Genomic DNA, 14,308 nt, shown 5'->3' on the forward strand with positions numbered 1-14,308 from the left:
TATTATTATTATTATTATTATTATTATTATTATTATTTGGAATTTGTTTCACAAGTCTTCAACTGCTGTTTGATCAAGATGGTTCAGGTCCTACTTACCTATCTGACCGTATCTCCTCATATCAACATACCCGAATGTTAAGATCTTCTAGCGAAACCCTCCTCTCATTGCTGCCATTGCAAATGTGGTTGGCGGAGATGAGAGAGAGGGCCTTCTCGGTGGCTGCTCCAACTCTTTGGAACTCCCTCTCCAAGGTTAAAACAGCCCCTTCCCTGACATCTTTTTAAAAGCATCTAAAGACCTTCCTGTTCACACTTTTCGGGAAAACACTTTTGAGGAAAATATTTAAGGGCCTCACCTTCTCAAACTACATTTCTGTGAAAAAGGATTGGTTTAAAAACACTTTATGTTGTCTTGGCTTTACCACAGTTGTTTAAATGCTTATATTGAAAATTAAACTGACCTTGGGAGGCATCTGAATGTTACAGAATCTTAACAAAAAATATTGGTGAGTGTTTCAGTTTCTAAATTTCCCACCACCTTTCTTGCATGTTTCTAATAATGATTCGTACGCATGAATTCAATGAATATAATCCGAAATACGAATTATGCACAACCATACTGTATATACTGAAAAATGAAAGATGAGTGAAAATTGGAGGACAATTTTTGGAAATGTTTTACACCCCCCCCCCCAAAAGGTAATATGTCTGGATTTATACCTGTTCTGACTTACATACAAATTCAACTTAAGAACAAACCTACAGAACTTGTCTTGTTTGTAACTTGGGGACTGTCTGTAGTATGTAAGTACTTTCCCTTCTATTCAATAACAAAGGTATAATTATTTTGTATTATGGTTGTAATTTAACAATTGATAACTCTACTTCTTTTGTAACATAACTATAAGTTTCCTAGTTATAGGGTGTGTGACAGGAGAGGAATAACTGTACCTTTTATTGTGAGTAATGAAGAGGCAGTGAGGTAGATGGGAAGAGAAGGTGTTTTATAGCACATACTAACAGCTTGTATAATTTAAGTTTGTTAATATTAAAAGCAATTAGTCCAGTTACTTTTAAAAATGGAAAGAGTTTATTTTGAAAAAAATGTAAATATAATGGTAGCTACCTCAAAGTCTCAGAAATATAAGTAACTACTTGAATTAGTTTAAAAGTAACTTTCCAAACTATGCTTGATTACTCTCAATCCTCATCATTCCCAGTGGATAATGCCTGGGCTTATGGAATTTGTAGTTCAGCCACATTTGGACTCTGTCAATACTCAGTATGCATATTTCCTCACTTTTGATTTCTCTCTGCCTTGTGTAGTTCCTCAGTTCTACAAGAGAACATCTCTATGACTGAAATAGGCTCCCATCAGACTGGTGTGGACTGCTTATCTGAGGATGAGACTTGGCTTGTATGTGTATAAAATTCCTATTCTTCCTCCTCCAAAAACAACAAGAGCAGAGTATTCTTCAAACCTGGTCTCTGTGCTATGTAACTTCTTATGTCATATACAACCTAGCACTCCAGCTGGAGGTCAGCTGAGACCAGCAATGATATAGAATTTGAAGAGGCACGAATGGAGGGTGAAAGAGGGAAACGTGCCAAGAGGAAGGCATGTCAAGCCAACCCTGACCGGGACCGCCTTCCACCTGGAAACCAATGCCCTCACTGCGGGAGAACATGCAGGTCAAGAATAGGGCTCCACAGTCACCCACGTACCCACTGCCAGTACACCGATCTTGGAAGACAATCCTACTTGGACAACGAGGGATAATCTTACTAACTAACTAAAATTTAGCACAAAGACTGAAGATGCAATCTGAGAAGTACATAAACCATGCAGCAGGGTTCTTCTCCTGGTGGTCAAGAATCTAATCATGCTATAAAACATTTTATAACACTGAAGGTTAAGATATATAGCAATCACTTTCATCATATGCAGGAAAATAATAGCTGCCACCTGAAAATAACATTGAAAAACCATCCGTTGTGTGTTTCACATTAACTTTTTCTGTTACCTTTGTAAACATAGGCTTTCCGTGCTGAGTGACCATGGTGCATTGATCACAATCCACTGTGATGGAGGAGTTGTGGTATGATTCTTTTGAGTGCTTGAGGATGTAATACAGGTCTGTCACCCCTCCTTCAAAGACAGTGCTAAAATAACGAGGAATGAGGGTTCTTCCAATTGCTGTTGGGAGAATACAAAGCAAATGAGAAAATGCTGCTACAGATGTTCATTTATGAGCATACATTTCTAATATATACACTCCTAATGGTAGCATTAGAATAAATGTAACGTGGATTTCAATGACATCATTAAGAGACAGACTGTGCTTCTAATCTCTTAAGAAGGCATCATCTTTTCAAGAAAGAAATCAGACTTTTGGGTGCTATTTTACACAATGGGGAAAGCCATTCTGTAGGGTGTTAGTAACCATCTTCAATCCCCCCCTCCTTGTTTTCTATTCCTTCCCTGAACAATATGACAACATTCTTTGAACACAGCACATGCTTAGACATAACTGGGCAGTTTTGGGGTCCTATTCCCTTGGCCCTTTCAGAGTTCCTCCAATTGTAACTATTTCCTTGTGCTACTCTGAGCCTTGCGACTCCCTTGAGTCTTCATCTTGTATGCAGATGATTGCTATGTTGAACACATAAGGATCCATGCTTGGAGAATGGATTTTTTTTGAGAATGCATTTGTTGTGAATGTGTAGGACGTTGCAAATGTATCAGTGCATAGACAGGAGTAACCTGTTGCGCAGCAAGCGGATCTTAGCCACGTCCCATGCACAAGACTCACAGACAAGAGTAGAAATGAACAAAAAAATCTTTACTCTTAATAGCAGAGATGAAATACAGACTTGCAATGTTGCATACAAAAAACCAAACAGTGCATGAAACTTAAATAGTCTTTGTAAGTAACACAAAATAAGGCATCTTCATCTTAAGTCAAATGAGAAAGCAAAACATAAACCTTGAGCAAACAGCTATTCCACCATAGCGTCCTTTAGAGAAGCATAACGGCTTCTCTCCAACCTGCTCCTCAGAGCAGAGCCTTTGAGCATAGATCTCCTCAGAGAAAAAGCTCTCCAGAACTGTATTCTAAAAACCCATACAGTTATGTATTTATTTACGACATTTATATGCCGCCCTTCTCACCCCGAAGGGACTCAGAGAGGCTTACAAGTAAAAAGTAAATACAATATATTATATTACTAGCCATCCCCTGCCACGCGTTGCCTATTGGGTGTGGTCCAAGATTGCTGGTTAACCTACATTACCGGCTACACATAATAATTACCATCATAAGGCTTTTCTTCAACACACACACACACACACACACACACACACTTGGTCCTGCTATAACTTACTGTAATATAACCAATACAAAGCTGTACATTTGTAGTCTTTTGTAGGATGGCAAGGACTCAAAGTTTCCCATTAAATGTCATTATTTGGGAAAGTAATCTCAAGCATGTTTATACAGGTATGCCATTTCATTTAATGAAAGCTTTTTGTGTCCTTTGTAGGCCCTTTAGACACTGTCCTATATCCCAGGATCTGATCCCATATTATCTTCTTATTCCAGATTATCTGGCAGTGTAGACTCATATAATCCAGTTCAAAGCAGATAACCTGGGATCACATCTTGGGATATCAAGCAACATAGATTCAGCTTTAGAATCTCTAGGAAGGAGAGTACAGTCTCAGAATTCAGGAGGAAGTCTGTTATCTGCTGATCTTAAAACCACCTGGCACCATTTCTTCCCTCTTTAATGATCAGAGGTCACTAAGCTCCATTACTGTCCTACCAGGCTTCATTTCCCACTCTGGGAGGCATTACACCTGAGGTCATCAAGAGTCCTGGCATCTTAGATCAGAGTGAACAAACCTTTTGACCCTCTTTTCCATACGTGATGCTGACTCATGCCTTTGGGCATAGAAATAAATCTCAACAATTCTCCTTCCTTGTTGGGAGGGAGTAGAAACCCTTTTTCACAAGAAGCAAATGAGGATCTCTGTGGGAAAGGATGAAGAGAAGACTCCCTATTCACTTTCCAAAGTATCTGCATGAAATCAATACCCAAGAAAGAAAGGCAGACAGTTAAACGGATCTGACCACACAAAGGAAGCTGCACTTTAGGGGATCTTGAGGCCTTAGTTTGCTCTGCAGTTTCAGAGATACAAACATAATATTCTTTTATACTGGAAACATGCAGAGAGAAATGCAAATTTTAGCAAATCGGAAATATACTGTCTCATAGAAACAATTGAGCATATGTGAAGAGTTCTTAAATGGAAAATATTTCTAAGTTGCACAAAACACAAGGTACTTGTTTACATGACCCAAAATTTTACACTTCTATTTCTTCTTTAATGCCCCTACCTCTCCGGGGTTTTTGAAATAATTATTCTAAACAAAAAATGCATGGCTATGAAAATTAGAAATACATTGCTGAGCATGTACTCTGTATTGAGCATCATATAACTGTCAAGATAATCTGGCTCATAAAGCAGGTTTTTCCATATATAAAGCTACATGAAAAAGTGTCATTACATCTCCATTCCAAACTAGGGAAGGACCCTACTGATGGTGCGGTAGAGGTGGAGAACATTTTTGATCCAATAGTTGAATAGGTTCTAGATATACCTGTTGACACAAACACATACACACACATGCATCATTTGCACAGGTATACACAGTTTGCACACAAATAATTCATCCACTCTGTCATTCACTCACACATACTCTTCGCTCTGACATGTGCTGCATATTTATTATGCTACTCATACGGAGACACATTAATTTAAATGCATGCCTACAAACATGCATACATTACATCACCCACACTAGAAGAGGTCTTCTATGTTGAAGATGAAGCTTTCCTTCTCTGAAACACACATACAAAATACAAACAGGACAAGGAGAAAAAGCATAATTTGGTGATCCCTTCATGTTTTCCATGCTCACTTTCCCAACTGAAAGGGTAAAGGGAGTTTAAGGTATGTATCTTCATGGCCTCTAAAGACCATTTTCAGGCCATAGGCTGGAGGCCCCTTTATTTTTAACTAAAAAATCTCTTGGATCCTAAGGGCCCATCCAGACAGGGCCCAAAATGCGCAAGCTCTCACCCTTTTACCGAAGGAGTCTAAACGGCTGCTTTGTTACAAAATATTTAAATACTCCATTAGACCCGGGTCTAATGGAGTAAGGGCCCTGTGGGGACTGACCCCTGGATAGTCCTGGAATAATAATAATAATAATAATAATAATAATAATAATAATAATAATTTATTTATATTCCACTCTATCTCCCCAAAAGGACTCAGGGTGGAGTCCAAACATAAAAGGCAAACATTCAATGCCCGAATACAACAACAATACATCCATACTAACAAAATTTAAGCACCCCAACATATAAACACAAATTATAACTCTACAACGAAAATTATAAATAAATAAATAAATAAATAAATAAGAAGACGCACAGCCTGTTATAACAGACATAAGACAAAACATCAAACATCGAAGGGAAACAATAATTTCCCATTTCCTTGGGGCAGATCGATTAATCTACAGTAATGGAACTACTGAGAAATCAGTCCGCACAGTCCAATTTGCTTCTTCAGGCCACATGGGTCCGGAGAAGCAAAGAAGGAATCCACCCGCTCCCCAGATCACCTGCTAAAATCTTTAAAATAAAATAAAAACTTAAAAGGCCACCATTATGCCTCTCTGGAGGCTTCCTGGAACATGCCAATCTTGTGGTAGAAAGTGGGGGAAATCGCTCCTGTCCCTTCCCCCCCACTTGCTGGCACAACATTGGTAAGTGCCAGGAAGTCTACAGAGGCATAATGGTGCCCGGTAAGTTTTTATGTTATTTTAAAAGTTTTAGGGTGGAATTTGAGTTGTCTCCATTCCAGAGCTATAGTTACGGGGACAACTCAAAGGATGGGGACAACCCACAGGAAATCTTACTTCTTTTGGACACCCATGGGGACAAAAAGTAACCCATTTTCACCCGCAATTAATTGATGTCTGGAAGTGCCCTAAATTTGTCTGGAGAATTGGAGTGACTCTGACAACTGTTCTCCTAAGGAGAACATTTGAAGCTTTTCCCCCTCTGTATCCTACCAGCTGCACATTTCCCTGTGAGATTCTAACACAAAACAGACCACCAAGCAATGTTTCAAACTGGGGTTCAGCTAGCTGTAAATTACTGCTAGGTTTCTGCAGGAGAGATGCTATTGCACTTATATTCATCCTTCTTCAAGACCAGGACCTATTTTTAACTAGTTAGCATAGACAGGAGGAAGTTCAGTGTCCTATTTGCCTGGCAATGAATTTTTTGTTTGGCAATTCCAATCATTCCTGACTGTTGGGTTATGGTAACTGAAGCTGATGTGATTTGTACAAAACAACTGGAGAAATGCTTTTTCGGGATTAGAGTGAAAGTATACAGTTAAAGATACTGGGTTGCTAACTAGCTCAGGTGGGGAAGGGGAGAATAAATTTGCTGGGTTTTCTTCTCTTTTGCTTCTGGAAACTTTTTATAGAAAAAAAAAATGAAGGCCAAGCTTGTTTCCCCTCAGTCTATTCTTATTCCCCAAACACCCTGGGTGAAGAAACGGCTTTTGTGCTGGGCTTCAACTCCAACTCCACACTAATCTTTTATTTATTAACAATTTTTAATTTTCTTTCTTGGGCCTGAAGGTTCTCAGAGCAGCTGCCAAAGACCGAAAAGCACAACCAGCCGTGTGTAAAAAACATAAAAAATAAATGTGAGGAGTCAAACTATGGTAGTACCAAGAAACACTGAAATGCAATGTATAAACTTGAAATGCAATTTATAAACTCAGAAAAGCCTGCTCAGATGAAAATATCTTAAACTGGTACAGATGACATTATAGTCAGTGCTATGTGAAGTCTCCAGGGGAAGGACATTCTAAGTTCAAGGCACCACTGCTGAAAAGGCCCTGGGCCTTCTACACTAAAATTACAGTATACTGCAACTTGGAACCAGTTCAAACTGATTTCGCTGTTTGGGTGATCAGATTGCTATGCCTGGAATAATAATAATAATAATAATAATAATAATAATAATACTTTATTTATACCCCGCTACCATCTCCCCAAGGGACTCGGTGCTGCTTACATGAGGCCGAGCCCACAATACATCAGTAATACAAACAATAACAACAATAATACAAGCAATAAAATAAAACTCATAACAAAAAATAAGCAATGAATATTAACAATAACACAACAACGTTTAAAAAACCTATGGCTGGGCCACATGTAATAATTAAAATTTTAAAGATAATGCTGAGCATGAGCAGGTGAAATATGACTAGGATAGAGTTTTTGGAGAGGAATGGGGCGTGCAAACAATCTTAGATCATTACTAAAGTGCATTTAAGGACATATTGCTGGGAGATTCTTTATTCTGGGAAGGCACACTGGAAAAACCACGTTTTCAGGCTCCTCCTAAAGGAGGAGACCAGGAAGGTGATTACATTTACCATGAAAACTGACTACAAACCACTTCACAGGGAGTTTTTTTTTTCATTTACTGGAGATATGCACATCAGCACACTGGAAGAATACAGGGTGAAAAAAATGGGGAAATGATAGCAGTGAATTAATCAATTGCTCCTCTCAGGAGATTAATTAGACGCCTGCTAGCCAGCAAAGCTTGGGGCATTTTTGGTCAGTCCCAGTTTGTGATTCTTTACTGCGCTTCAGCAAGGGCAGATGTCTATAATGTGCTGCACATTTTGCAGAGCTGATTTTGCCGTGGATACACTGGAATCACCTGCACTGCACTATACAGCTTGAATCAGACTTCCTTGTGCCTTTCTCAATGTGCTGCTTCCCATTTAATCTATCCTGCTGCATGCAATGGCGGTGTGTGTTTTGTGTCTGCTGCAGTCTCAGGTTAGCTTGTTAGTGTATGGTTAGTGTAGATGGGCCCCCTGTCTCAGGTTATCAGTCCATCTCACTTCCAAATGTGGAAGAATACTAAGGCGAGTTTCCGATGATAATTTAAGGTTCATATGATTAAGACTGGCTCTTAATATATATCTGTCATAAGCTATTTATGACTACATAAGTAAAAACCAATATTTTGAAGTGAAGTTAAAGTATGGTTGAATCAGGATTGTAAAGGTGTGTTCTATTTGCCTCATCTGATTCAGCAGTAAGCTAGAATTAATGAAAAGCAATTTAAAACTTTAAAAGTTATTTTCTGCCCAGTTGGCACCAACATCACAAAAACACAATAGGGAAATAATGAATGAGCAGCAAACAGTGGCTAAGGCACAAAATTTGAAATAGCCAACATTTCCCAGTAAGCTGAAAATGTTGTAACTTTCCAGGTCCAACATGTGAGGATTTGAAAAGGGACACCATGACGTAATGGGTAAACTGGAAAGATGTATCGGCAGCTGATTGGCTGACTGTGCCAGGAGCCAGAGTTCTGATTGGCTGATGTCTCCGGCTTGCTGCTGAGACCAATGGTTCTAACTGCCATTTTTCACTTTGTACAGTGAAGAGAGAGTGCTGCCTGCCAATTGTATTGAAGCTTGATCATTTTAAGGCATGAGGCTTATTTTAAAGACTGTATAAAAGGACTGTTTTATTCCCTATGTTCTCTGTCTGAATTTAAAAGGACTGTATATATTGTTACCCTGTTTGAACTTTTGAATTGAAGTAAAGATACAGTAGTTGTTACACAAGCCTGAGTGACACTTTATTATACTGTAGGGTGTATCTTGGTTTAAATACTGTGGTAAAGCTTCTGCTTATTCACATTTACCAACCCTCACACAACAGAATGTAAATAACAATAACAATAACCCAAAAACTTCTTTTCTTATAAAGATGATACTTCTTGAGGTAAGAATACAAACTTGGTGTTGTAGACCTTTCAGTGAGATCAAAAATAGTGCCAAGTTTCCAACTGGTCTCATAAAAGATGCCTGAGGGGTGTCAAGTAAAATACTGCAATTTTACTTTTATTGTTTTGTTCCAATATTTGGAGACAGATAAATTGTATATTTTAGTCAAATTTGGATGGAAATATATTAGTAGTAGATGTTGTTGTACAGATATATTAGCAGTACTAGTTGTTGTAGTGTTTTATGGGTTTTGTGTCCAATAATTCTATGGTAACAAACACTGGCAAATTTGTTTTTTTTCTACAATATAACATGCTCCATTTTGTTCTGGAGTTCGAATGCTGTAACAATTCAGTGCTTTTTGAGATACCAACAAAGGTAAAACTTTCTTTGGATTATTAGCGGGTTTTGCCTATACAGCACCTGAAAGTTTTTTGAGATAGTACAGAGACTCCTTGAGAAATATAAAGTTCTCTGCCTAAGAAAGGAGTAGTTGGCTTTGCACACAAGTACAACCATATCTCTAGGAAAGTTATGTCATTGTTATTGTCGTTGATGTTGTTACTACTGCTGCCTATAGTGTTGAAATGCTATAACCTGTCTTTTACTGCCCTTTGGTCCTAGTCCTCACATGGTCGAGAAGTACCATCTTAAATAACAAGAGTAACATCTGAGACTCTAATATTGTCATTTCTTTTTCTCCTGCATAATTTTTAATATTTTCCCCCAATAAAGGAACCAATGGAGCTTTGAAAGTTCACATAATATATTAGATATTTTGGAATTGGCCCAATAAATATGCCATTGATTTTGAATTTTGTCATATGTTGCACAGAGACTCCAATATGTTCTTTTTGCAAGTGGCTATCAATCTGTTAATGGAAAAGGTCATTCCATGTATTGTTATGTGGCAGGGACTCTCATGTGCAAGGATTTTAACCTGCTACAGTCTTCCAGAGTCCGAGGTTCTTGGCCCCGGAGGAGCTGCCATACTTTGAAGAGAAAGTGTTTCTTTGTAAGGAAGAGTACAATGTTTGAGAGATGAAAGCAATTGGGGAGATCACAGGAAGAATAAAACAACAGAAAACACCAACTGGAGAGAGAAAACTAAAGCCAAATGTCCTCTCAAAGCAGAGGTTTTGAAGCGAGGGAGTGATAGACTATAGCAGTAGATCCTCATCAACTTTGTCTAAAGGCTTGCCCTAGATTTGCCAAAACTGTTCCTAAAATTTACTTTTCTTTTTCTTGTTTCTTAGTTAATAAACTATTGTCAGCAGATATAGAAATGGAAATTAGCAACCTAGCTGGCTAGTAACATAGGCAATGGCCAGACCACAGTCAATTCTCAGCAATGTTTTTCTAGCATGGAAACCAATACGGCAGTGTTTCTCAACTTGGGGGTCGGGACCCCTGAGGGGATCGCGAGGGGGTGTCAGAGGGGTCACCAAAGACCATAAGAAAACACAGTATTTTCTGATGGTCATGGGGATTCCATGTGGGAGGTTTGAGCCAATTCTATGGTTGGTGGAGTTCAGAATGTTCTTTGATTGTAATGAACTATAAATCCCAGCAACTACAACTCCCAAATGTCAAGATCTATTTTCCCCAGACTCAACCAGTGTTCACATTTGGTCATATTGAGTATTTGTGCCAAGTTTGGTCCAGATCCACCATTGCATGAGTCCACAGTGCTCTCTGGATATAGGTGAACTATAACTCCCAAACTCAAGGTCAATGCCCATCAAACCCTTCCAGTTTTTTCCATTGGTCATGGGAGCCAAGTTTGGTTCAAATCCATCGCTGGTGGAATTCAGAATGCTTTTTGATTATAAGTGAACTATAAATCCCAGCAACTACAACTCCCAAATTACAATATCAATCCTCCCCCAACCCCACTAGCATTCACATTTGGGTGTATTGGGTATTTGTGCCCAGTTTGGTCCAGTGAATGAAAATGCATCCTGCATATCAGATATTTACATTATTATTATTCTCATCATCATATTATTATTATATTTAATTATTATTAATCGCCCGCCATCCGAGATGCTCTAGGCAATTTACAAGCTAAATTGTAAAAGATAAAAATAAAAAATATGATTTATAAAAGTAGTAAAATAACTGTTATGAAGTAGCAACGAAAACAATATTATGGTTGGGGGTCACCACAACATGAGGGACTGTATTAAGAGGTCACGGCATTAGGAAGGTTGAGAACCACTGCAATACGGGATGCCCTCAATTCTGGCCTTAAATAAGTAAGCTTTTTGTTCCTGGAATATATAGCTAATCTTGGACTACCGTACAAAGTTGCTTCATGAGAGAATATATGTATAGTGCTTTGATCACTCAAAAGTCAAACATAAATCCTAAGTAGCAGCAACATGATTGTGGTCAATTATTACAATACTAGTTTTAAACCACTTTTCAGTGCATAAAGCACTTTGCAGATCTTATCTAATCTGCCATGGATGTGATTTTAAATAATGAAAAGGAGAGCAGGATGAACAAATCTGAATATGAATAAAAGGTATATCATTGGACCATATCATTGTGTCAATGTTTCATTTCACTGATAAGCTGAATTTTAAAATGAAATAGCACGGCTTTGATATTTTCCGAAGTGTTACTACATTTGTCATCATCTTCCTTTGAGGACTGTAGGAATGAATTTCAAAGTGCTGATGATGTTTCCTGTAATGTCCTGTGGTGTGATGCAAAAGGGGGCGATAATTCATCAGCTAGCAGTTAATTGTTTTCACTGATGTTGCAGAGATGGTTTTGCCTATGATGTGGAAAATTGAAACAGAAGGATTACAGAAATACTTTGTTCCCACAGCAAACTACTGTAGTTTGCAAAGGTTACTTAAGTTTCATTTCAGCAAACAATTTAACACCACCACAGATTCTGGATTGAATCTGAAAAATTGTATTAGAACTGACTAATACACCAAACTTTAACTCAAATGAAGATATGCTCACTACAGCAAGGTTTCCAGGAAGAAGACAGGCAGATAATGGATAGATTTTTAAAAAGTGCTACCAAACAACAGAAACAAAAATGCCAGCAACTGAGCAAGTGACTAGAGAGTAGCAACAAATCTACCACAGTCATAGAATCATAAAATCATAGAGTTGGAAGAGTCCTCATGGACCATCTAGTCCAACCCCCCGACAAGAAGCAGAAAAATTGCATTGAAAGCATCCCTGACAGATCGTCTTCCAGCCTCTGGAGTCCCCGGTGGCACAGTGGGTTAAACCCCTGTGCCGGCAGGACTGAAGACCGACAGGTTGCAGGTTCGAATCCAGGGAGAGGCGGCTGAGCTCCCTCTATCAGCTCCATCTCCTCATATGGGGACATGAGAGAAGCCTCCCACAAGGATGATAAAAGCATCAAATCATCCGGGCATCCCCTGGGCAACGTCATTGCAGACAGCCAATTCTCTCATACCAGAAGCGACTTGCAGTTTCTCAAGTTGCTCCTGACATGACCAAAAAAAGCCTCTGTTTAAAAGCCTCCAAAGATTGAGACCCCACCACATTCCGGAGCAGAGAGTTCCACTGCTGAACAGCTCTCACAGGCGTGAAGTTCTTCTTCATGTTCAGGTAGAATCTCCTTTCCTGTATTTTGAAGCCATTGTTCTGCGTCCTAGTGTCCAGGGCAACAGAAAACAAGCCTGCTCCCTCCTCCCTATGACTCCCCCTCACATATTTATACATGCCCATCATGTCTCCTCTCAGCCTTCTCTTCTGCATTCCATTTTATTCAATGTATCTTTTATTGCCCTTTGCACATTTTGTTCCATTGGCCCTCCAATGTATCTGTATTTGGTGAAATTTGAAAATTAGCATGATCAACTGTTCATAATTTTTCCAGTGTAGAAACTGTAGTTTTTTTTAAAAAAAATTGCAAATCTTTTAAAATTACTATGGATACATATGTATGTTGATTAATAACAGTTCAAAAATAAATCTTCATGGAATCACATCATTTTTAAAAAAATTAAAGAATTTAACAATGCTGTGATGTGAACCACACTAAAGAAAACAGACTCCAAAGTATGGCAGTATCAAGAATGGTAAAGTATTCATGCGTTGGTATTACTTTGTGAAGATTTAGCAACATGTGACTACAAAAACCCACGGGAAAAATGGACAGGGAGATCAAACCTGAAAAAGAACTCTTTCAATTCATGTGACTACAATTATTGCCCAATCTTTAGTATGATCTTATTCCTGAGCTGGTAGAATCAATCCAGTAGTGAGTTATTTTGGAGAGGGCGATGATCTATTCCACTACATCTTAAACTGTGGGTCCTGATCCTAAGTAGGGTCCCCTTAAAAACTGACAACAGTAAAAGTTTTCTGAATGTCATCTAGTGACTGTTTTAGATGTTTACACAAATTTGTTTTGCAGTGTTTACAGTGGACACTGCAAAAGAAGTTTCAGGTGTACTTCATAAAAAAGAAAATCAGTCTGTTTAGCAAGTCTTGCAAGTTCTGATTTGTTATCAATAAATGTTTGAGTTTTATAATTGGGCCAAAGGGATCATGAATGGAAAAGTTTAAGACACTCTGATCTATACCATGGGAGGAGGCTCCAGATGTTAGTCTTCAACTCAAACAGAAGCAGAGCCAATTGTCTGGGATTCTGGAATTGAATTCCAGCAACAATTGAAATTTCTGTGTTCAGGACCACTCCAGATCCATTTCAATATGGCTTTGGGTTAAGTTTTGTCATAGAAACCATGTGAGTTGTCTTGCTGGATCACCTCCATCAAGTGAGAAGCAAGATAAGTATGATCCTAATGATTCTCCTTCATCTCTCAGCAGCTTTTGATGCTGTTAACCACGGCACCTTATTGAATTGAATCCAAAGCTTGACCTCCATGTCCGCACCTCCAAAATGCCAATTTTCAAGCTGAATGACCTGCTGCTGTTGGTGGGAAAACTGCTGGTGATCATAGTGTTCCTCTGTGCCAGTGAAGGGCAACAAGAGAAACACAAATTAGGACTGTGCTATTAAGGTGGTTAATCATCTGGGATCATTTTTATTGGACTAGTAAACCTTTACAAGATGACACTCAACAACATACACTTTCTCCATGCGATTTAGTTTTTAAAACTAAAAGATGAAAGTACTAAAAACTGCTAAGATGCTAATTTTAGTATGCTTGAGAAACTATGAGCATACATCTTAGAGATAATCACCTGAAAAAAGTTAATTACACATTTGATTTTAAGATTTGATTAGTATTTTATCCATTCTGGTGTCTAAGTTTAATTTGTATCATGCTCATTCATTATAATACTCATTAATTTTATGAAACAATGCACATTTCAAAGTGGGAAACATTTCAAGTCAAAATATAGTTCTGGAAGTTATTCCAAG

The 14,308-nt window shown here is 38.4% G+C and overlaps 1 protein-coding gene across 4 annotated transcripts in view; it reads right to left on the bottom strand.

Moving 5' to 3' along the window:
- Nucleotides 1–14,308, bottom strand: part of LDB2 (LIM domain binding 2) — a 265,396-nt gene that overhangs the window by 63,770 nt on the left and 187,318 nt on the right. For all 4 annotated transcript variants that reach the window (XM_060777931.2, XM_060777929.2, XM_060777933.2 and 1 more), the window contains exon 3: nucleotides 2,027–2,199. In XM_060777931.2, coding sequence (XP_060633914.1) covers nucleotides 2,027–2,199 — 173 coding nt within the window. The remainder of the gene's footprint in view (nucleotides 1–2,026; nucleotides 2,200–14,308) is intronic.

The sequence above is a fragment of the Anolis sagrei genome, chromosome 5 (genome assembly GCF_037176765.1).
Source record: "Anolis sagrei isolate rAnoSag1 chromosome 5, rAnoSag1.mat, whole genome shotgun sequence".
NCBI classification, from domain to species: Eukaryota; Metazoa; Chordata; class Lepidosauria; order Squamata; family Dactyloidae; genus Anolis; species Anolis sagrei.